This window comes from Carassius carassius, chromosome 31 (genome assembly GCF_963082965.1).
Source record: "Carassius carassius chromosome 31, fCarCar2.1, whole genome shotgun sequence".
NCBI classification, from domain to species: domain Eukaryota; kingdom Metazoa; phylum Chordata; class Actinopteri; order Cypriniformes; family Cyprinidae; genus Carassius; species Carassius carassius.
The window spans coordinates 13517599-13539465 of NC_081785.1; the positions used below are offsets into that span (position 1 = coordinate 13517599).

At 39.7% G+C, this 21867-nt stretch overlaps 2 protein-coding genes across 8 annotated transcripts in view; both read left to right on the forward strand.

Moving 5' to 3' along the window:
* Positions 1–3310, forward strand: part of LOC132111917 (HEAT repeat-containing protein 5A-like) — a 32923-nt gene extending 29613 nt beyond the window's left edge. Inside the window, exons 17-21 of the mRNA XM_059519536.1 lie at positions 474–601; positions 1213–1357; positions 1648–1991; positions 2519–2771; positions 2969–3310. Of these exons, the coding sequence (XP_059375519.1) occupies positions 474–601; positions 1213–1357; positions 1648–1991; positions 2519–2771; positions 2969–3249 (1151 nt within the window). The 3' untranslated portion in view covers positions 3250–3310. The remainder of the gene's footprint in view (positions 1–473; positions 602–1212; positions 1358–1647; positions 1992–2518; positions 2772–2968) is intronic.
* Positions 3311–4543: 1233 nt separating this feature from the next.
* LOC132111593 (E3 ubiquitin-protein ligase HECTD1-like) overlaps positions 4544–21867 on the forward strand; it is a 32097-nt gene continuing 14773 nt past the window's right edge. For 3 of the 7 annotated variants that reach the window (XM_059519029.1, XM_059519033.1, XM_059519034.1), the window contains exons 1-23: positions 4544–4792; positions 8896–9133; positions 9544–9778; positions 9897–10124; positions 14859–15140; positions 15312–15582; positions 15697–15773; positions 16168–16266; positions 16374–16488; positions 16769–16943; positions 17085–17223; positions 17321–17491; positions 17644–17866; positions 17993–18256; positions 18344–18420; positions 18998–19132; positions 19255–19401; positions 19479–19573; positions 19752–19857; positions 19965–20099; positions 20197–20336; positions 20477–20800; positions 21186–21352. In XM_059519029.1, the coding sequence (XP_059375012.1) occupies positions 8994–9133; positions 9544–9778; positions 9897–10124; positions 14859–15140; positions 15312–15582; positions 15697–15773; positions 16168–16266; positions 16374–16488; positions 16769–16943; positions 17085–17223; positions 17321–17491; positions 17644–17866; positions 17993–18256; positions 18344–18420; positions 18998–19132; positions 19255–19401; positions 19479–19573; positions 19752–19857; positions 19965–20099; positions 20197–20336; positions 20477–20800; positions 21186–21352 (3745 nt within the window). In that variant the 5' untranslated portion in view covers positions 4544–4792; positions 8896–8993. Of the gene's footprint in view, positions 4793–8182; positions 8239–8895; positions 9134–9543; positions 9779–9896; positions 10125–14858; positions 15141–15311; positions 15583–15696; positions 15774–16167; positions 16267–16373; positions 16489–16768; positions 16944–17084; positions 17224–17320; positions 17492–17643; positions 17867–17992; positions 18257–18343; positions 18421–18997; positions 19133–19254; positions 19402–19478; positions 19574–19751; positions 19858–19964; positions 20100–20196; positions 20337–20476; positions 20801–21185; positions 21353–21867 lie in introns of all 7 variants that reach the window. The other 4 variants (XM_059519035.1, XM_059519032.1, XM_059519036.1 and 1 more) reach the window with 2 other exon arrangements.

Consider the following 21867-nt stretch of genomic DNA (forward strand, 5'->3'; position numbering starts at 1 on the left):
TGCCTCTTTGTTTGCCAGGTGGCTCGTTTTACACTGCAGAGAGGGTGAAACCGGCCCGTCAACATTATTACAGTGCCTGGGCTACAATTCTCTGCTCTCTGGCTCAACAGCACTGAATTCATCATGGTGGATGAGGGACCTGTCAACCTCTCCAGACCGGTCACACCCTCCTCCATGGGCCAGTCTACCTCGCTGAGTAGTGTCAAATTCCCTGAAGACGTCAACACTGACCGCCTCCACCTAATCCTGGCTACAGATCTCAGTATATATCTCCTGTTTCATTAAGTGGATGTAGTTCAAGGTTTATAGGGTATCCAGAGCTACCTCACAATCATGATAATAATAATAGGCTGATAATAGGGATCATAGATACTTGAGATATTTTAAGATTTTACTTCTGAAAGATTTGAGATTAACATGTTTTTAGTCTTGTTTAATGTTTTATATTCAATTCAATACACTTTTCGCATTAGGAATCAGTGTGGAGTTTTTGTGTTCTCCTCACTCTGGAGACCAAATGGAAAAGATTGTTTCTTGTCTTCAGGCTCTGCAGGCCTTATTGGAGGTGTATTGGCCCCGTTCGAAAGTGGGCAATGATCAGGTATTCTCTTATCAAAAACAGATCAAAAGATTTCTATTTCAAATGCATGCTTTCAAATTTGAAGACACACACACACGCACGCACACACACACACACACACACAGACAGAGAGATATATATATATAAAACGACGACTTCGCCATCAGAGGAATAAATTGCATTTTAAAATCTCACAGTTTCACAATACTGTTTTTAGTACTCTATTTTCTGGTCAAATAAATGCAGCCTTGGTGAGAATAAGATGCTTCAGAAACATGTTGTAACATCTTGGCAACCCCAAACTGGTTTTTCTCATGTGTTGTTTAACATTGTTTTTCTTAAAATATTGCATCATTCACTCTGGAATCTCCCAGCATTCAACTGGCTGTGCTGGAACTGGTGCAACAGATTGTTTTTGCTGCTCAGGAGCATGTCAAAGAGAAATGTCACAGCGCAGAGGGTAAGTTTCTAGAGCTACTTTGGCTCAAACAGTGTAAAGCATACATAACCCTCTGAATTCATCTTTGTCTGCTGTATTGGGTCAGTTGATGATGCTGCAGCAGAGAAGGAAACTATTCCTGAGTTTGGTGAGGGGTGGGATACTAGTCTCTTGTTCTCTGCACACTTGTCAGAAAGCTTCCACAGCTCAGCCCAAACTGGCTGGCAGCCCTACTGGGCAGGAAGGACAGACCTGCTCCCTCAGCAACACTGACTGTAGACTCGTCACATCTGCTCTGGCCATCTTCTCAGAACTGCCCTCCATCTGTTCACCAGAGGGTAAGAGGTCCAGAGAATTACTGCGGCCATAGCAGCTTTCAGATTATGAGAAAATCATTCCTCCAGCCCACTTTTCATTTTCTTTAGTAAATTTAGGAATTACACTTTTTTTATCTTATTCTATTAGAAGGTCACATGAAACAATATACAGTTCGTTTGGTTTTGTCCTCTATTAAACATTTTGTCATACTTTAATATGAAATGTCTCTCTTTTTTATTTGTTATGAATCTATAAATAATCAGAAATCTGACAGTGTTTTATTCTAATCTGCTGCTGGGGGTGTTGAGAGAGGCGGTGAAGGGCTCTGTCGGAGCAGAGAATGGACAGCTGGTACCAGGCATCCCTCAGGCCTTGAGCACTGTTCTCTCCTCTCCCATGAGCAGAGCTGAGAAGAGTCTTAGGGCCTGGACTGAACTGCTGCGATGTGCACTGCATTCAGGTAGTTCTCGCTCATCTCTCTCTCATCAAACACAATCTGTCTGTGTGTGTGTTCAACGTTTATTTGAGGAACATTCTCTGGTTTTTCATGGATTGTTTTGGATGGATAAAATGGAGCCTGGAGTAGATGAGGTCACCGTGTTGACATCTCTCACCATCTTCCTGCTGTACGCCATTGCTGAAGTGACCACAGAGGTGAGCCCCTGCAGACGTGCTGCATCCAGACATTCAGAGCCAGTCTGGAATCTAAGGACCCTGTGGTGAGTGAAGAGGGATTTTTACACTACAGTTCCAAAGCTTGGGGTCAGTTTGTTTATTTATTTTTATTAATTAATAGATAAGCTAGTACTTTCATTCAGAATGGACACTTTAAATTGATCAAAAAGGACAGCAAAGACTTTTACATTTTACAAAAGATTTCAAATATATGCAAATAAAGCACTATAGTTCCCACAAAATTATCAAACAGCACAAGTATTTTCAACATTGATAATAATAAGAAATGTTTTGTTTGAGTAGCAAATCAGCATATTAGAATGATTTCTGAAGACTGGAGTAATGATGCTGAAAATTAACCTTTACCCTAACAGGAATAAATCACACATTAAAATGATTAATATAGAAAACAGTTCTTTTAAATTTCAAACATTCTGAACAGTAATATCTGGCTATTTAAACGAGGATCTTTGCTACAATTCCTAAAGAAGAAATAAACTGTTGAGTATTGTTCTCTACTCTCTTGTTCTCTAGCCATTTCCCATTTAGGTGCTGAGAGAAGTTATCAGTGGTTAGTATCTTTATTCCAAGGCCCAGTACCGGTAGCCAGGCCATTTATTCTAGCTCTGGGTGGCTGTTTGGTGTCACAACAGCAGGAGGTTGAAAAGAGTCATCTTCAAGGCCCAGCAGAGCTACAGGCCTTGCACGATGCCATCCGAGCCCTGGAAGCACTAGTGTTTGCTGCTGATGAAACTCACTGTAAGTGACTGGAAATGTTTACAAGTTATACCCCCAAACAACTGTAAGTTATGATATCATAAACATTTTTTTTTTCAGAATTCATTGATTATGAATGTCTTTTTTTATTACTCTTAGCAAAATATTATAGTGTTGTATAGAATCTGACTCAATATTATAAGGACACCAAGCACTGAGTATGTGTTTTAACCTTGCAGGTCCACAGCTGGTGGCTGTGCTGTTGCTCATCCTCATCTCTCTCCAGCTAGATGAGAATGCTTTGGCATCGGCTCCGGCAGCCTCTCGCTCACTGCACGAGTCTGCCTTAGGAGACCTCATGCGGATCGGCCCCCAGCACTCGGCTGTCTTCAATGCACTGATGGCCTCCACCCCGCACATGAAAGCCAGGCTGCAGGCAACCATCAAGGGCAACCAGGAGAGCATGAACACTAAGGCACAAACAACTCGGCTCATTAGCAAAAACACGCCAAGCATTTAACTGAAGATCAGTTTCCTGTGAATCCTCCTGACTGGATATGATACGAGTATTATGATTTTAATGACTGAGTGAATGTTGAGGTGGTGTTGTAATCAGCTTTGTTTTTAAAGATAAATCAATTTAAAATTTGTTTTTAGTAATTGTAGTCAGTTTTAAAACTGCATTAACCTCTATGAGGAACTTAATACATATTTACTCAGAAAGTAAGGTGAAGTGTGTTTCACAAAAAGCAAAACAGCTGAACCATGGGAGTGAATTTTATATGACTAACATTTCTATAAACATTTTGCTAGTTTTAATGGTTACCTTGCTGCAGCTCACAATTCAACCTGACCAACTGCACTGCTGGTAATTGGTTATTTGCTGACTTTACATATACAGTTCTAGAGCATTTAAATATTATACATTTAACATATATGAAATATTTTAAGTTGCTTAGAGATAGTTGCGTGTTCTGATTGCATATTCATGATAAATCATTACAAACAGATATTTGCATCACATCACTGCACTGCTATGTGAATATATCTGCAGTATGCATTCATATGGAAGTCATTTCTGCCACATAAGAAAATAAAATCATGGTATTTTGGTAATTTATGAGACAATAAGTCAAAATTGTGACATACTAAGTTAAAACTGAGTAATAAAGTATTTTTCTTTTTTTCTTTTTTTGTATTTGACTTTTCATAATTTTCACTTCAAATAATTTAACTTTTCATGTCGATTTTGACTCCGTTACTATTTTTCATTGTCAATATCAATTTGTATCGCACTACAAACAAGTTTTAATGCAAATGGAAGATTTTCAGCTAATATTGGACCATTGCTTATTGCCTGTTCCTATAAACTTAAGCTGCTGCTTTCTGCTAGAAGCAGTGAGATCAAGTGCAATTATGCATTTGTAACTGTACTATCTATTTTGCATGTTGTAAAATGTACAAATTAAAAATTAGGGCAAGATTGACATTTATTTTCTGAATATACTGGAAGAATACAATCTAGTTTTGCTTCAAGAGTCGCACTGGTTTTAATTCGCAGTGGAACCTGGAATATGTCCTTATTTAGACATGTCCAGTCTGCTAGGATCACTGGATAAAATGAATAATGCATTTCAAAGTTTTCAAGATGAACGTTTACCTACTAAAACAGTATTTGATTTCAAAGAGTAAGTGTCACTGTTCACTTTCTACAATTGTGCAATCTAGGTGAATGGTTTGGAGTCTTTGTGCCGACGTAGTGGACTGTAAATGGCGAGGTGTTTTAGCGCCCCCTATCGCTGAGCCACATCACTGCATGCCTCTTACTGCTGCTGCGGAGCCTCGTGATATGCGGAGCCTCGATTAGTCCTTTCGACGGCTCTCCATTTCACTCAATATTTCCCCCGTCGCCTTCCCGTTCACTTTGACCTCTACCTTACAGCAAACAGAAGCGGGGAATGAAGCAATATTCACATCTTGCCGTCTGACACAACTTCATCCAGAGACGAATTTCGTCCACCCTGTGTGTTTTTTCTTATCTTCTCGTCGTTCGGCGATAAGCGGTGAGTGTTTGTTTCGCTCGGTGGAGGGTTGGTTTCTCAGCCTGACAGACGCGTTCAGGCCGCGGGCGTCTATTCAACTTTAGCTCGAGGATTTACTGGTAAACACAAGGCCGCGTTAGTGTTACTTGGTGTTTTCTGTGCTTTTGCCTTAAGTTTAACTCCAACCGGTTATATGTGAATAGAGAACATATTCATCCCCAATATAAATGAAGTTTGGGATTAATTCAATTAGGTTTGTCGATGTGACGCTAACATTTTAGCTAATCCCTGCTAACTAACCCTCGCTTTCACGGCCGATAATTTGTGTTTATATCAATTTGCTGTGGAAACACATTGTCAAACATGACTTTAACGTGAAAATAAACGGTTTTGGACTCGGTCATGGAGTGTTGGCTAACATAAGCTGTCTGAACTCAAGAAAGAGGCCACCAGGACAAGATTGGACGTTAATGTATGACTTTTTTCCCCGAACTTGCCTTCTATAACGTTTAATCACAATTATTGAGTTTGATAACGTCTTATTGTTAATGGTTAGAGATTTTCAAGGTTAACTAACTGTTTGTTCACCTGTTTGGCTCCCAGGTTCATGTTAGATGACCATACACGAAGTTAAACACGCGACATGATATTATAACTCAAACACAATATGCGTGTATCCTATTAACGTTCAAAACTGCCGTCTGTGCTGACTGTTAAGGTGGTTTTGTTGTGCTCCTGTATAGCCTGGTGTCATGATGACATCGGTTGCAATCAAGTTGTTGTTTTTTTTCACTCCTTAGTCAGCTGCACTGGCAGAAAGTCAAAGAACCTCATTAGAATTATGTCTGTCCGTCAGATATCATGAATGCTAGAGCCACGGATAAGATGGATGTCTGCTTTGCTGGCACTTTATTTTAAGTTGATCTCTATGCTGTAAGAACAACAGCAGGCAAAATCTAAAAATACATTACTACTTGAATTAACTTGGACTGGAACTTACTTTGGTATTAGACACTTTACATTTCTTCCTTGCTCTCATATTTAGCTTAGGTGGGAATAATTTTAATGCTATAGTTAGCCCTGTAAAAAGACCAGACAAATAATATAATAGTCAGAAAAATGACTATTGACTATAATGAATATTAATATCAGTGGTCACTATCAATAATGCATCTTATTATAAAGATATTTAAATTATTAGTTTTGATCAACGTTTTGTAGTTTTAATTGTGAGCAGCTAAACATAAAAGGCCATGGGATACAATAATGATTTGAGAGATGTACAAATAAACATTCCTCAAAACAAAAGCCAGATGTATTAGGGCTGGACGATTATGGCCTAAAATCAAAACCTCGATTAATTGAACATTTTGCCTCGATTACGATTATTGAACGATTATTTTGGTTTCGTTTTTTTTTTTTTGCCCTCTTAGTTCACTGACAAGGTTTGTACTGTAAATATGATTGACTATCAGCAGTTATTTTATCTATGTTCTTAACATTTTCTTACTAGGGTTGGGTATCGTTTGAATTTTATCGATACCGATTCTTATCGATTCCTAGTTTCGATTCCAATAAGATAAATCCAATATAAAAAAATTAAGTCAAACATTTAGATGTCAAACATTTTTACAAAGCATTCTGTTGCAGCTGAATAACATGAGCAAAAATCAGCAGCCTAAAAAACTCTGCAAGAGGAATTTTGCCTGCGATTAAAAAAAAAAATACCATAGCAAAAACAACTAGATTTATATAAATTTCAAATATTAAAGTGTTAAAGACAAGTAATATGATATGTCAGTAATAAGAAAGGAACAAACAAATCAATTAGCAATATCATAAATAAATAAATACAACTAAACTAAATTTCAGGTACAGAAACTGTAATTAAAACTTTAAAAACACTGCATAGTTTTCTTTTTATAAATAAAATAAAGATTAAGTTATTAATCTTTAAAAAAAAATACTGCACATTTGTGTTTTCTTTCTCCTCTGTTTATGTTCACGTAAGACAAAAACGGCTGTGTTTATGATGATATACTGATGTAACGTTAGTTTTCTGTATCGTAGTTTCGACTCGGAACAACCTTTTCTACAGTTAAAATACATAGAACAGTCCGAGAACGGACACAAACCGGGAACCCGCAGCGCGACCGGTGTTCTGACAAATAATGCTACCTATCAGATTATGCTACACCGGCGACCGCTACTCTCTGTGCACGCGCTTGTGCTTCATGTGCGCTGCACACAAACATGCTATAATAAGTTTTGAGATTCTAAGCTACTTTAGTGATAAATCACAGGACAGCACTGACAATTACTTTCTGTGTTCCTCTGTGCGCGCGATCTTCATAGCTACTGTTTATATGAGTGTTCGTGCCACAATGCAGCTGCGCGAAATGGTAGCTCGATATAAGAATACACATCCGTTCATCTAATCGCTTAAATGTCCAAACCATAAATCAAATACAATTGACAAAGTTTAGTGAAGACGCAAGGCTCACCGCTCACACCGCTTTGCTTTTATGCCATTGACTGGACGGGGCAGAGTCATGTGGCTACAAACTCACTAGTATTCTTTTAAGGGGGAAGTGTTAACAGGATTAAAAAAAAAACGAAATAACCGACATGGGAAAATTATGTCGGTTAGAGGTTATGAATTTCGGTTTTGATTATTTTTCGATTAATCGTCCATCCCTAAGATGTATCATATTTGATATTTTTTTAACGTGATTAAAATATGAGAATATGTATTGCTCCAGTCCAGTAAATATTTAATTTTTAAATCTTAATAACAATATAAAAATGACTTATGTTTGCTTTATAAAAATAATTAGATTTTGTAACAAAAAAACCTGTGTACCATGAACTGAAGATTTAGGAATTTTTATTGTTATTTTTAACTAAAAAAAGTATGAACTACTGATGAGTGGCCAGAAGGCATGTAGTAGGTTCTATAAATATTTTTCAGCAAAGTTTTCGTCATGTTGATATTTGATAGGCCTTAGAAATTAATGTATCAAGTATGATACAGTATACAATCAAGATCATAATAATAACTATATGAAGATAAAATTGTGTGTTATTACTGGATTGATGGGCTAATAGCCTTGAAATAAACGCATCCAATTCATTTGAAGGTATTATAATTATAGGAAACTTTCTGAGTTGTCTTTCCAAGAGAGAATGTAACCCAGGGCTGTGACTTCAGAACTTGTTTTCAGAAGTTTAGTATATTGAATCTATTGTGTGGTTCACAATGGTCCAGTGTCACTGCTAAAAACAGGTCACAAAACCAAAAAGGTTTCAGGTTTGATTAATCACAGAACATGCATATTTAAACTTGTTTTACAGTAGCGAAGTGACATGGTGCTTGTGTGTGTGTGATGTTTTTTTCTCCTCTCCATCCAGTAAATCCAACAGTTGCTTTGATTGTCAAGTTCAACAGAACATTCTTCCTGAATCAAGTTAGTCATTTAATCTGTTGATAAGTGGATCTCTCTGTTAGTCTCTAAGAAGGTGGTGGATCACCTGAGCAGTAAAGAACAGATTTCTGCTATTTCACACAAATCTCCCATTCTAATGAATTTATCCTCATGATTGACTCAGCTTGTCTGTCTCAAGAAAGTAGTGCTGCTTTTTCTTTAATGTTTTTTTTTTTTTTGTCAGAACAATAAAAGCATAGTGATTTCTCAGTTTGTGTTCCGTACTGTGTCTCTGAAAAGCTAGGCTGTTCGTGCCATACAGGGTGAGTCACTGATGAACTATTCATCATGCCGAACTGTTGTTGGCCAAGCTTACTTATCAGCTAATCACAGCGATTTCTTTCAGTGCTTTGATTACAGGCAGCAATTCATCATGTTTATAGTCTGCTTTACTAAGTTCATGCATCTTCAAGGAGTCATCTGCTCCACCCATTTCATTATTACTCAAGAGTTTTCCTTCTGTTATTTAAGAGTAGTGTTTTCAGATCAGTGCCAAAAGATACATACCAAAACAAGTAGGAGAAGTTGGAAGTCAAAGCCCATGGCAACATTGCAGAGGATTTTGTGTGACGTTTTTGTCTTCTGTTGTATACCCGATGTCATTTCCATGCTCATATTTTGATCCTTTTTCTCATGAAGGTGAAGACTTGATGAGCCAACAAGAGGACCAGTGACTGCCCCTGTTCATTTCTCTCCTGCTGCTAGCAGGGTTGCTGGGTGTTGGGTAGTGGGGCATCATGGCAGACGTGGACCCAGACACATTGCTGGAGTGGCTGCAGATGGGACAGGGTGATGAGAGAGATATGCAGCTCATCGCCCTGGAGCAGCTCTGCATGCTGTTGCTCATGTCAGACAATGTTGACCGCTGCTTTGAAACGTAAGTCTGTATACTGACGAGGTGCCAGTTCTGGTTGGCTGAAGGTTTTATTGCTTTTGACCGTGACAGTAGAGCTATTCATAACTGTTATATTTAAATATAAAGTTTATATTTACAGTAAGGTTAATACGTTTTACAGCATGTCACATGAGTTAAAGATATACTGTTCATTTTGAGAGGTTGGAGTAATGTTTTGTTTACCTAGGAAGAACAGGAGACATGCATTGGATTTCATTATTTTCTGGCTTTAAATAATAATAGAAATTGATTTGACACATTTTAGGTTTATTGCATCATGTATGACTGTTGTATTATCTAACAAATTAATCTTGTATCAGCATTGTCCCTCCATATTGTGCAGACCTAATAAGCCTTCATTTCACTCTGACAGTGCTGTCTTGTCACCGCAGGTGTCCTCCACGGACATTTCTCCCAGCTCTGTGTAAGATCTTCCTGGATGAGAGCGCACCAGATAATGTACTGGAAGTGACAGCCAGGGCCATCACCTACTACCTGGATGTGTCTGCTGAATGCACCCGCAGGATTGTGGGAGTTGATGGAGCCATCAAAGCCCTATGTAACCGGCTAGTGGTGGTAGAGCTCAACAACAGAACCAGTAGAGATCTGGCTGAACAATGTGTAAAGGTAAATTGATATATGACTGCCTTGACTTTAAGACTTTTTTTTTCTAGTCAATTTTTCCATTGCTGTTTTTGAACTGTAAATTCCTTTGCATGATGGTCATACTGTCTTGTGTCACCAGGTTCTAGAGCTAATCTGCACACGGGAGTCTGGAGCTGTATTTGGAGCGGGTGGACTGAACTGTGTGCTGAGCTTCATAAGGGACAGCGGTCATCTTGTGCACAAGGACACATTGCACTCTGCCATGGCAGTAGTTTCTCGTCTCTGTAGTAAGATGGAGCCACAAGACTCTTCTCTAGAGACATGCGTGGAGTCCCTCTCTAGTCTGCTGAAACATGAAGACCACCAGGTAAGTGCATGAGTAACACTTCAAGGGATAGTTCACCTTAAAACTTGAGCGTTGTAAGGCTTCCTAGCTTTTTTTGTGTGATGAATGGAACTGCTTGAGCTCCCTGCATGAACACTGGCCGTGCCAAACTGTATATATCTGCAAAGCACTTCTTAAAGTTATCAACATTTTAGGAGTGAAAAAGAAACTTGTGCAATGAGAAAATAAAGTGCGGGACATGCTTGATGTTAAGAATTAAGTGCAATAAACCTTGAAAAGTGCTATCACACACCTGAAATGCATGCACAAAAGTCCAGCATGCGATCACGAATTCAGATCTCTTACAGCAGTTACTGCGCTTCAGCGGTTAAATACACACAATGAAAATGACCATCTTGGTTTTTGACTGAAATGAACATAAACAGCTGAGAAAGAAAACCTGTGTGTATCTATAAATTGGGTGCGTGCAGCTCTTAAAAGTGATAGCAGACTAATATTCCTGCTGCTGTCTATCTCTACAATGTTAATCAAGAAAAAAGGGAATTACTCACTAATCTTGACTAACTTTACTAGCTTTAATAAGGATAAATGTTTGAATGTTTCATTCATACAGTGAAGACTGTACTGTGTTTTACTTTTAAATTTTTATTACTTTATTCAATTACTGTATCATCTTGAATGCTACTGTTAAATAGACTTACTGTACCTAAACACACTGTTTATTTCATTTGTGTCTTTGTTTTATTGTATTAGTCCTTTTGTTTGTTACTTGCATCTGTTATTATTAATAACAAAAATGACTATATCATTATATAAATTGTTATTGTGAAATAAAATGACTCCTACCTGGAATAATATTTTGGCCATATTTCCCCCCCACTAGCTCATGCTCTCAGCTACCTTATCAGTGTTGCAAAGATCTATGCAGTAGGGCTGTCAAAATTGCTCAAAAATGACGTTAGAATATTCCCTAAAAAAAAAAACACGAAGATTCGAACATCTGGTGGCGCATGTTGTCAATGACGCGCATTACATCAATAACAGGACAAAATAATACAAAGAGACATAACTACTTGTATAGGTAGTCTATTTAAGTTTAAACATATTTGACAACGTATTACCTACACAAAAACAAGGAAATCAATTAATGGCCAATACTGCAGACCTCACGCTCTCTCACCCACTCTGCGCATAAGGGTTTAAATGAACAAACAATTTTTTCAGTGCTGATCAAGAGTTTTGTGCAAGCAATTTAAGGTCGCGAATTCTGTCCCAAATATAGAAGGCTTCATTCAGTGATTGAAACAAATATTATTAATATTAATTGAAGTTTTACAGCATATAGAACTGGCATTGAATGCTCCGAGCGAGCTGTGCTGTGGTAAACATGGAACTTTTCCTTGACATGAAACGATAAATAATCAAACCTCGGATCCATTGCTTGACAGAACTCCCCGAAGCCTGCCCCATCCACGACACTGATGGTTCTCATGTCCTTACAAATGAACGAAATTAATTTATCCGTTATGGCCTCTTTGTCGTGTTGCAGACAAAGAGCTTGTGGCGGGCGATGCAAAGTAACATTAAGTGTCAAGACGTGACTGTTTAGCTGGAGTTCCACACATTATGCCATGCTCATTTGGGTGCACATTTTTGAGATGTGACCTCATGGTTGAATGGTATGCTAACTGTATCTTGAATAGCTTGCATACAGCTTTATCTCACGGGTCAACAATTTTACCTCGCTTTCTCTGCTGCGGTCGAGTTGGGCTCTGCACTTGCTGTCATCTTCCATGAAGACGCGTCAACTTTCAGCAGTGATGCTGTGCCAGACAGTGCGACTCCTGTGACCTGTCCCTGAACCCTCAGGCGCGCTAGCGCGCCCACTCGCAAAGCAGACAGCCACGCCTCTACTACCGCGGGCGTTTTTTCCACTTTTTTTTAATTCAAAAATTTTCACCTTCGAAATTCGTTTTTTAAAAACTATTCGAATTTAGAATTTTCGTTGACAGCCCTACTATGCAGACCTGTAGGCTTGCCTGTATCTTAGTCATTGACTGGTAGTTGCTCACCATAGGCCTGTGTGGTGGCATTGGCTACTTTAACATACACAATTTTTGGTTCAGTCGGACTGAATTCATTCCGATTGATGAATCTGAATGTAGTGTTTACATGAACGCTAAATAAAGTGATCGAGTTGATGTAAGTCATAAGCTTCAAATCTGATTTTTTTTTTTTTTTACACGCGCACACTTCACAAATAAAGAGTTTCTCACCATTCGCACAAAATAACCACTCTCCTACATGGTTTCTTTATTTGTTTTTAACAGCAGAATTAATATTTATCTATTTATGGGCATTTATTGATAAATAATATACAGTTGTGGCCAAAAGTTTTGAGAATTACATAAATATTAGTTTTCAAAAAGTTTGCTGCTAAACTGCTTTTAGATCTTTGTTTCAGTTGTTTCTGTGACGTACTGAAATATAATTACAAGCACTTCATACTTTTCAAAGGCTTTTATCGACAATTACATGACATTTATGCAAAGAGTCAGTATTTGCAGTGTTGACCCTTCTTTTTCAGGACCTCTGCAATTCGACTGGGCATGCTCTCAATCAACCTCTGGACCAAATCCTGACTGATAGCAACCCATTCAACCCATGGAGTTTGTAAGAATTACTGGGTTTTTGTTTGTCCACCCGCCTCTTTAGGGATTGACCACAAGTTCTCAATGGGATTAAGATCTGGGGAGTTTCCAGGCCATGGACCCAAAATTTCAACATTCAGGACCCCGAGCCACTTAGTTATCACTTTTGCCTTATGGCACGGTGCTCCATCGTGCTGGAAAATGCATTGTTCTTCACCAAACTGTTGTTGGATTGTTGGAAGAAGTTGCTGTTGGAGGGTGTTTTGGTACCATTCTTTATTCATGGCTGTGTTTTTGGGCAGAATTGTGAGTGAGCCCACTCCCTTGGATGAGAAGCAACCCCACACATGAATGGTGTCAGGATGCTTTACTGTTGGCATGACACAGGACTGATGGTAGCGCTCACCTTTTCTTCTTCGGACAAGCCTTTTTCCAGATGCCCCAAACAATCGGAAAGGGGCTTCATCGGAGAATATGACTTTGCCCCAGTCCTCAGCAGTCCATTCACTATACTTTCTGCAGAAGATCAATCTGTCCCTGATGTTTTTTTTGGAGAGAAGTGGCTTCTTTGCTGCCCTTCTTGACACCAGGCCATCTTCCAAAAGTCTTGGCCTCACTGTGCGTGCAGATGCGCTCACACCTGCCTGCTGCCATTCCTGAGCAAGCTCTGCACTGGTGGCACTCCGATCCCGCAGCTGAATCCTCTTTAGGAGACGATCCTGGCGCTTGCTGGACTTTCTTGGACGCCCTGAAAGCCTTCTTTACAAGAATTGAACCTCTTTCCTTGAAGTTCTTGATGATCCTATAAATTGTTGATTTAGGTGCAATCTTAGTAGCCACAATATCCTTGCCTGTGAAGCCATTTTTATTTAACGCAATGATGGCTGCACGCGTTTCTTTGCAGGTCACCATGGTTAACAGTGAAAGAACAATGATTTCAAGCATCACCCTCCTTTTAACATGTCAAGTCTGCCATTCTAACCCAATCAGCCTGACATAATGATCTCCAGCCTTGTGCTCGTCAACATTCTCACCTGAGTTAACAAGACGATTACTGAAATGATCTCAGCAGGTCCTTTAATGACAGCAATGAAATGCAGTGGAAAGGTTTTTTTGGGATCAAGTTAATTTTCATGGCAAAGAAGGACTATGCAATTCATCTGATCACTCTTCATAACATTCTGGAGTATTTGCAAATTGCTATTATAAAAACTTAAGCAGCAACTTTTCCAATTTCCAATATTTATGTAATTCTCAAAACTTTTGGCCAAGACTGTACATATAAACCGCAGTGTCATGCTTCTCATATTTATCACGCAGTAAAAATGCCTTTCCACGTGCCCAAAACAGGTTGCCTGTGGATGAGAATCCAAAACAAAGACTGGTTGGAGGTAGTCCTGCTCCACTTCACAGTTGCCGAGTGAAAGGAGTTTTATAATGACAGAACACGCATTTATACAACACTTTATTCAAAAGGAAGAGCCATTTGTTCCGCGTGTCATATGGCATTATGCTATTTCTGAGTCATTGCACATGCGCAGTACTTTCAGTTTCATGGTTCAATCCGATCGAGTGTTTACATGCACTCTCAATCGTATTAGAAAAGGAATAAACCACCCCCTTCAATCTGATCGAAATTTCATTCTGATCAAGCTCAGTCAGATCGATTAAAGTGTTTACATAAAGGATTTTCAGTCTAATTGAGCCATCAATCCAATTACGAATGGATTATCTGGTTGCATGTAAACGTAGCCAGTGTCTCATGATTCTCCACAAGTCATTCTTTGAATAGAAAGTTCAAAAGATTAGCATTTGTTTGAAATATAAATATTTTGAAACATAAGTCTTTGTCACTTTTGATTGATTCAATGCATTGTTGCTGAATGAAAGTGTTCATTTTCATTTTTTTCTGTTTTTACTGAACCTAAACTTTTAAATTGTAGTGTAAGTAACTATTGGTTAATAGAAAAACAAAATCAGGTTTATACTTTCATGTGTAGATCTGTTTCTTTTTGGTAGTTGTAAAAGACTGACTTTGTTGGTAAAACTACAAATAAAGGCATTGTCAAATTAATGGTGATTATTGTTCTGGTGTCATGCACAGGTGTCTGATGGAGCTCTGCGTTGCTTCGCTTCACTGGCGGACCGGTTCACGCGGCGAGGAGTTGATCCAGCCCCATTAGCTAAGCATGGACTGACAGAAGAGCTGCTGTCCCGTATGGCTGCGGCAGGAGGGACGACATCTGGACCGTCCTCCACCTGTAAGCCTGGCAGGACCTCTAGTGGAGCCGCTCCATCTGCTGCGGACTCTAAACTGAGCAACCAAGTGTCCACCATTGTCAGCCTTCTGTCCACACTCTGCAGAGGCTCACCACTTGTCACACATGTAAGATGTATATTCACAGAAATATACTTGCCATTTGCTAAATGTCACGAGTACTGTGTGTTTCCTTATTTTTTTTTTCTTTTTAATGACATCACTGCAAGAGGATGTGTATTAAAATCACAGTTTCCACTGGTTTCTTTTCATAAACATTTGTGTTGCCTCCTCCTCCAGGATCTTCTGCGCTCAGAGCTGCCTGACTCTATGGAGAGTGCTCTGCAGGGGGATGAGCGCTGTGTGCTGGACACCATGCGTCTGGTGGACCTACTGCTGGTGCTGCTCTTTGAGGGACGCAAGGCTTTGCCCAAATCTACAGCTGGTTCTACTGGCCGTATCCCTGGTCTGCGGCGTCTTGACAGCTCCGGGGAGCGCTCTCACCGACAGCTTATTGACTGCATACGCAGCAAAGACACAGATGCTCTCATTGATGCCATTGACACCGGTGGTAAGTGTTCAAGTAGTGCATGCAAGATCATTTGTGGAGTGGGTTTGAGGGCTATTGTCACTTTGATGTCACATCTTAACTAACATGTACTGTTAATTTTTATTTCCTTCTAAGCATTTGAAGTAAATTTCATGGATGATGTAGGACAGACTCTCTTGAACTGGGCATCTGCTTTTGGAACACAAGAGATGGTAAGAATCTTTTACTTATTTATTTTTTTTAAATATGTGGAATGTTGAATTAGTTTTTCAGTGCACATGATGCAAGAAATTGCCTTCAGGCACAGTGAAACAGCATGAGCAAACGAACAGCATACTTGTGAATAAAGGTTACACAGTGAATTTAAGACAGCATTTTATGTGGAGAAGACACAACTAAATGTACAAGACTGTAATTTTGGCGCCACCAGCAGCAGTGTTACAAATGCCATGCATAATGAAAACTAATACAAGCTGTTTTCTTGACCCTATGTGTCTGGTATTTGCTCACGTTAGTTGTAATAATGGGGTCAGAATGGGCTCAGTGCAACAGATTAACATTGTTTAAGGATTGCAAGCACTCAGACTGTATTCTGGCCTGCTTAAGGTGGAGTTCCTCTGCGAGAGAGGTGCTGATGTCAATAGAGGCCAGAGGTCATCCTCTCTGCACTATGCTGCCTGTTTTGGCAGGCCACAAGTAGCCAAGGTAAAGTGTTTGTCATGTAACTGACTCTTTCTATAGTTATTATACATTTTTATTATACATGTTTTTAATGTATTCTATTTATTTTATGGCACATGTTTTCCCAATAGACTTTACTGCGCCATGGGGCCAACCCTGACCTGAGAGATGAAGATGGGAAGACACCATTAGACAAAGCTAGAGAGAGGGGACACAGTGAGGTTGTAGCAATTCTCCAGTCTCCTGGTGAGTCCATCAGCTTTCATCTCTACTTCATGACAATATTATTTCTCCTTCTTCTTTTGAAAGTAAAAGTTTCAGAAGATTGAACTAAAATGTGCTTTGTGGGATTGGCTTATTATTCATTAAATGTCAAAAGTGAGGCTATATTGTGCTATCAGTACATGGCCTAGAAATAACAACCATGTGCTTTAATGCAGTTGCTCACCATTAGTTTTGTAATGGTGAATTCAAGGGGATTTGTGAGATTTTGAAAATAAAGTGTTTCTTGTGGTGTTTGATATAGGAGACTGGATGTGTCCTGTCAATAAGGGGGATGACAAGAAAAAGAAGGATGTTAATAAAGAAGAGGAAGAGGGCAGTGAGCCGAAAGGTGACCCTGAGATGGCACCCATCTACCTGAAAAGGCTGCTTCCAGTATTTGCACAGACCTTTCAGCAAACCATGCTGCCTTCAATAAGGTGAGGGGCTCTAGAGGACCATCAGTGCCAAACCATTTCAGAAAGAAAATCAGTATAGTAACATTTTTGTATTTTGTTTCCAAATGTCAGGACATCAGTGCTTTCCTTTCATTGATAGTTTTTGTATAATCTCTTTCACAGGAAAGCTAGTTTAGCTCTGATCAGAAAAATGGTGCACTACAGTTCTGAAGTTCTACTTAAGGAAGTGTGTGACTCTGATGCTGGACACAACTTGCCCACTGTACTTGTGGAGATCACTGCAACCGTGCTGGATCACGAGGTTGGATGATTTGGTCTTTCCCCTCCTGATGATCTTTTCTGAAAATGAATAGGTTTGAAGTTAAGGCTTATTGACCTTTCTACTCCCTTTTTCACAGGATGATGATGATGGTCACCTGCTGGCACTTCAGATCATTAGGGATCTAGTGGATAAGGGAGGTGACGTGTTCTTAGATCAGCTGGCCAGGCTGGGGGTCATTAATAAGGTGTCCACTCTGGCAGGACCCACATCTGATGATGAAAATGAGGAAGAGGCCAAGCCTGAGAAGGTCAGACTCAACTCATTCCAGATTTGATGCTTTATTGTCGTTGAGTTTTTTTACTTTGTGCATCTAAAAAATCTGTGTTGATGAATAAACAGCTTTTTCTTGGAACTAATCAGAATTTGCTCTGAAATAAATGAGTCTGTCCTATTTTCCAGGATGATGAACCACAAGAGGATGCCAAAGAGATCCAGCAGGGGAAGCCTTACCACTGGAGAGACTGGTCCATCATCAGAGGCAGGGACTGTCTCTATATCTGGAGTGATGCAGCTGCTTTGGAGCTTTCCAATGGCAGCAATGGTTGGTTCCGCTTCATCCTTGATGGTAAACTGGCCACCATGTACTCCAGCGGAAGCCCAGAGGGCGGCTCTGACAGCTCAGGTAGGTTTCCTGCAAATAATCTGGTCAATCAATGAAAGAACAGAGCTATCTTTGCATCAATTAAATCGAACAGGATGGCTCCTGGGAACTATAGTAGCAGATGCTTTCTTTCCCTCACTCCCATAGAGAGCAGAAGTGAGTTTCTTGAGAAGCTGCAGCGTGCCAGAAGTCAGGTCAAACCGGTCACAGGCAGCCAGCCCATCCTGTCCACACAGGCCCCCACCAAACTCACTGTGGGAAACTGGTCTCTAACTTGTCTGAAAGAGGGTGAGATTGCCATCCATAATTCAGATGGCCAGCAGGCCACCATCCTGAAAGAGGACCTGCCAGGTTTTGTGTTTGAGTCAAACCGAGGCACTAAGCACTCTTTCACTGCAGAAACCTCTCTAGGTAAGTTTGGAATATTTGTTTAAATGCATCCAGTTTGTCAGTATCTTTCCTCAGTTGCTCAGTAATTGGATTCTTTGTTTGTCACAGGGTCCGAGTTTGTTACTGGCTGGACTGGTAAGCGAGGAAGAAAGCTCAAATCCAAATTGGAAAAAACTAAACAAAGGGTAGGATTACGGAGCATTCTTTTTATCCTTTAAAGCAGTGATCCTCAAATCTGGCTCGCGAGATCCACTTTCCTGCAGAGTTTAGCTCTAGCCCTAATCAAACACACCTGAATTTGCTAATCAATGTCTTCAGGATCATTAGAAAATCACAGGTAGGTTTGTTTGATTAGGGTTGGAGCTAAACTCTGCAGGAAAGTGGATCTCGCGAGCCAGATTTGAGGATCACTACTTTAGAGCGTGACTGACAGATGTGACCATTCATATTTGAGTCATTGTTACACGATTCTCAGTAATCATTCTAATATGCTGATTTGTTGCTCGAGAAACATTTCTTATCAGTGTTTAATAATACATATTTGTGGAAACCATAATACTTCAGGATTCTTTAAATAGAAAGATAAAAAAAGATATATATAATATATATATATATAATGGTTACATTTCTTTACTGTCACTTTTGATCAATTTAATATGTCATTGCTGAACAAAAGTATTAATGAAAAAAAAAAAAATATTTCTAACACCAGTACATTTTATTGTATTGCATGACATTAACTTTCTCTTTCCACCTCTGTAGGTGAAAACCACGGCCAGAGATCTGTATGACGATCACTTCAAGGCTGTGGAGAGTATGCCAAGAGGTGTGGTGGTCACTCTGAGAAACATCGCCACACAGCTAGAGTCTGCTTGGGAGCTACATACTAACAGACAGGTAGAATTAAGCTTAAAACTTTATCTACCCATACAATATACTTTTGTCAAGTTTATTTTAGGTCCCATGTAGTTGAGGTCAAAAAGAATATAACAGTGAGAGTTTGCTTCTTGTTTCTTCAGTGCATTGAAGGTGAAAACACATGGCGAGACCTCATGAAAACAGCTCTGGAGAATTTAATAGTTGTTCTTAAAGATGAAAACACCATTTCTCCATATGAAATGTGCAGCAGTGGCCTCGTGCAAGCACTTTTTACTGTCCTCAGCAATGTGAGTCAACAATTTAACTGTTAGGTTTAAACATGTCTGCTTTTATTACCCTTTTAATAATCATGTTTTCCTCACAGAGTGTGGAGCTAGATGTTAAACATGATTGTAAGCCTCTGATGGAAAGAATAGATGTGTTCAAGACTGCATTTACTGAAAATGAAGATGACGAAAGGTAAAGTTTAAATTCTGTTACACATAATGGTAGTTGAGCTAGATACGGCATGTAAAAATAATCTTACCTACATTTCTGGGTCTCAGCTAGCAGCTTATTTGTCTGATTTGAACACAATATGAGAACTTGTTTTTCTGTAGTCTGTTTGTCTTACATGGAAATTGTTTCTGTCCTCTAGCCGACCAGCAGTTGCCTTAATCCGCAAACTGATAGCAGTGTTGGAGTCAATAGAGCGCCTACCTCTCCACTTGTATGATACTCCAGGCTCAACGTATAATTTACAGGTCAGTATCCATGTTTGGTCTAATATTTTGAGTTTGGTGCATGTGAAACAGTGACAGGGTCATTATTAATGGTGATATTTCATTAAAATCTTTTTCTGTCATATTAGATACTGACAAGGAGGTTACGCTTCCGTTTGGAGCGTGCTCCAGGTGAAACGGCCCTGATTGACCGAACTGGTAGAATGCTAAAGATGGAGCCGCTGGCCTCTGTTGAGTCACTGGAGCAGTATCTACTCAAAATGGTAGGAAAGCTTTTTTGTGTTTATTTCTTCTATTATTCCATATTTACTCCAGAAGAGTAAAGAAAAGATCATAACTTTGTCTCATCCCTTTCCCCAGGTGGCCAAGCAGTGGTATGACTTTGACAGGTCATCATTCATCTTTGTTAGGAAGCTCAGAGAGGGTCAGAGCTTCACCTTCAGGCACCAGCATGACTTTGATGAAAATGGAATCGTGTACTGGATTGGCACCAATGCGAAGTGAGCTGCTTTGTGCTTTTTTTTTGCATGATCATTTAAAAGGATTTAATTGTACTTGTTTATTCTTACACTTCGAACCCCAACATGACCCATTTAAACAAAACGCTGTGCATAAAGAATCCACTTCTGTTTGACCACAGGACCGCATATGAATGGGTGAACCCCGCAGCTTATGGATTAGTGGTGGTGACTTCCTCCGAGGGCAGAAACTTGCCCTACGGCCGACTTGAAGACATCCTGAGCAGAGACAGCTCCGCCCTTAATTGTCACACCAACGATGACAAAAACGCATGGTTTGCCATAGATCTTGGTTTATGGGTCATCCCCTCTGCATACACACTTCGCCACGCTCGTGGATATGGTCGGTCCGCCCTCAGGAATTGGGTATTTCAAGTGTCCAAAGATGGTCAGAACTGGATGACTCTCTACACCCATGTGGATGACAGCTCCCTCATGGAGCCGGGGTATGTGTTTAACTATTATTTTGGAGTGTGCGGTTATTGTGTTCTGCCTACTTTGACTTGACCATAGCGCTTTCACACAGCGCGTTGATCCCAGAAATTTGCTAAAAAATTGCCAGAGTGCCTTCTGTGTGAGCGGAAACATGTCTGGGGATTGATCCCGGTAACGATCACGGGTTGAGGACCTACAGAAAATTGCCGGGATAAGTCCTGGAACAAGCCTGTGTGAACAATTCAGGAAAATCGCTGGCAGTGTGGATGAACCAAAAACAAATGATCCTGGGACAAATCACGCGACACATTATCTGTGTATTTTCTGGAATCTCAGTGTTAAGAGGCTTATGTGTCTTTTTTGTGCACCTTCTAATATGACTCATTACTGCCTTAGGTCAACAGCCACATGGCCTCTGGATCCATCCAAAGATGAGAAGCAGGGCTGGAGACACATTCGTATTAAACAGATGGGGAAAAATGCCAGTGGACAAACGCACTACCTCTCCCTGTCTGGTCTAGAAATCTATGGCACTGTTATTGGTGTGTGCGAGGACCAGCTGGGTAAGTACCAATCATTTCTAATACTACACTGTCTTAATGTAACCCAATTATAATACTTATGCGTAGTCAGAAAGCTGTTTGTTGTAAGGATATGAGTCTTTGCCATGTAATTGATCTGATTTCAGTAACCTAACGTCATTGATTTTTCTATTGAGATTTGGCTCCCAAGGCACTACATGGCAACATTCAACATTTTGTAATGTGCTACACTATTTCACAATACACAGGGTTTGGCTTTAAAGTTGTGATGTAACTAGGGATGCTCCGAATGGGATTTTTGAGGTCGATCACAGAAAGCAGTATCTGCCGATACAATCACGATACCGATCTATTTAAAACATTTATAGTAATAGTCCAGAGCTTCCCACACAGACTTTACTTGGGTGGGCTGCCCAGGCATATGTGGAGAAACATTTTTGCTTTCATTATTTCTATCCTTATACTTTTTTTTTTTTTTATCCGCCCAAAATAATGAAACCATTCACGATCGATTAACTAGTGTTAAATCTCCCCGC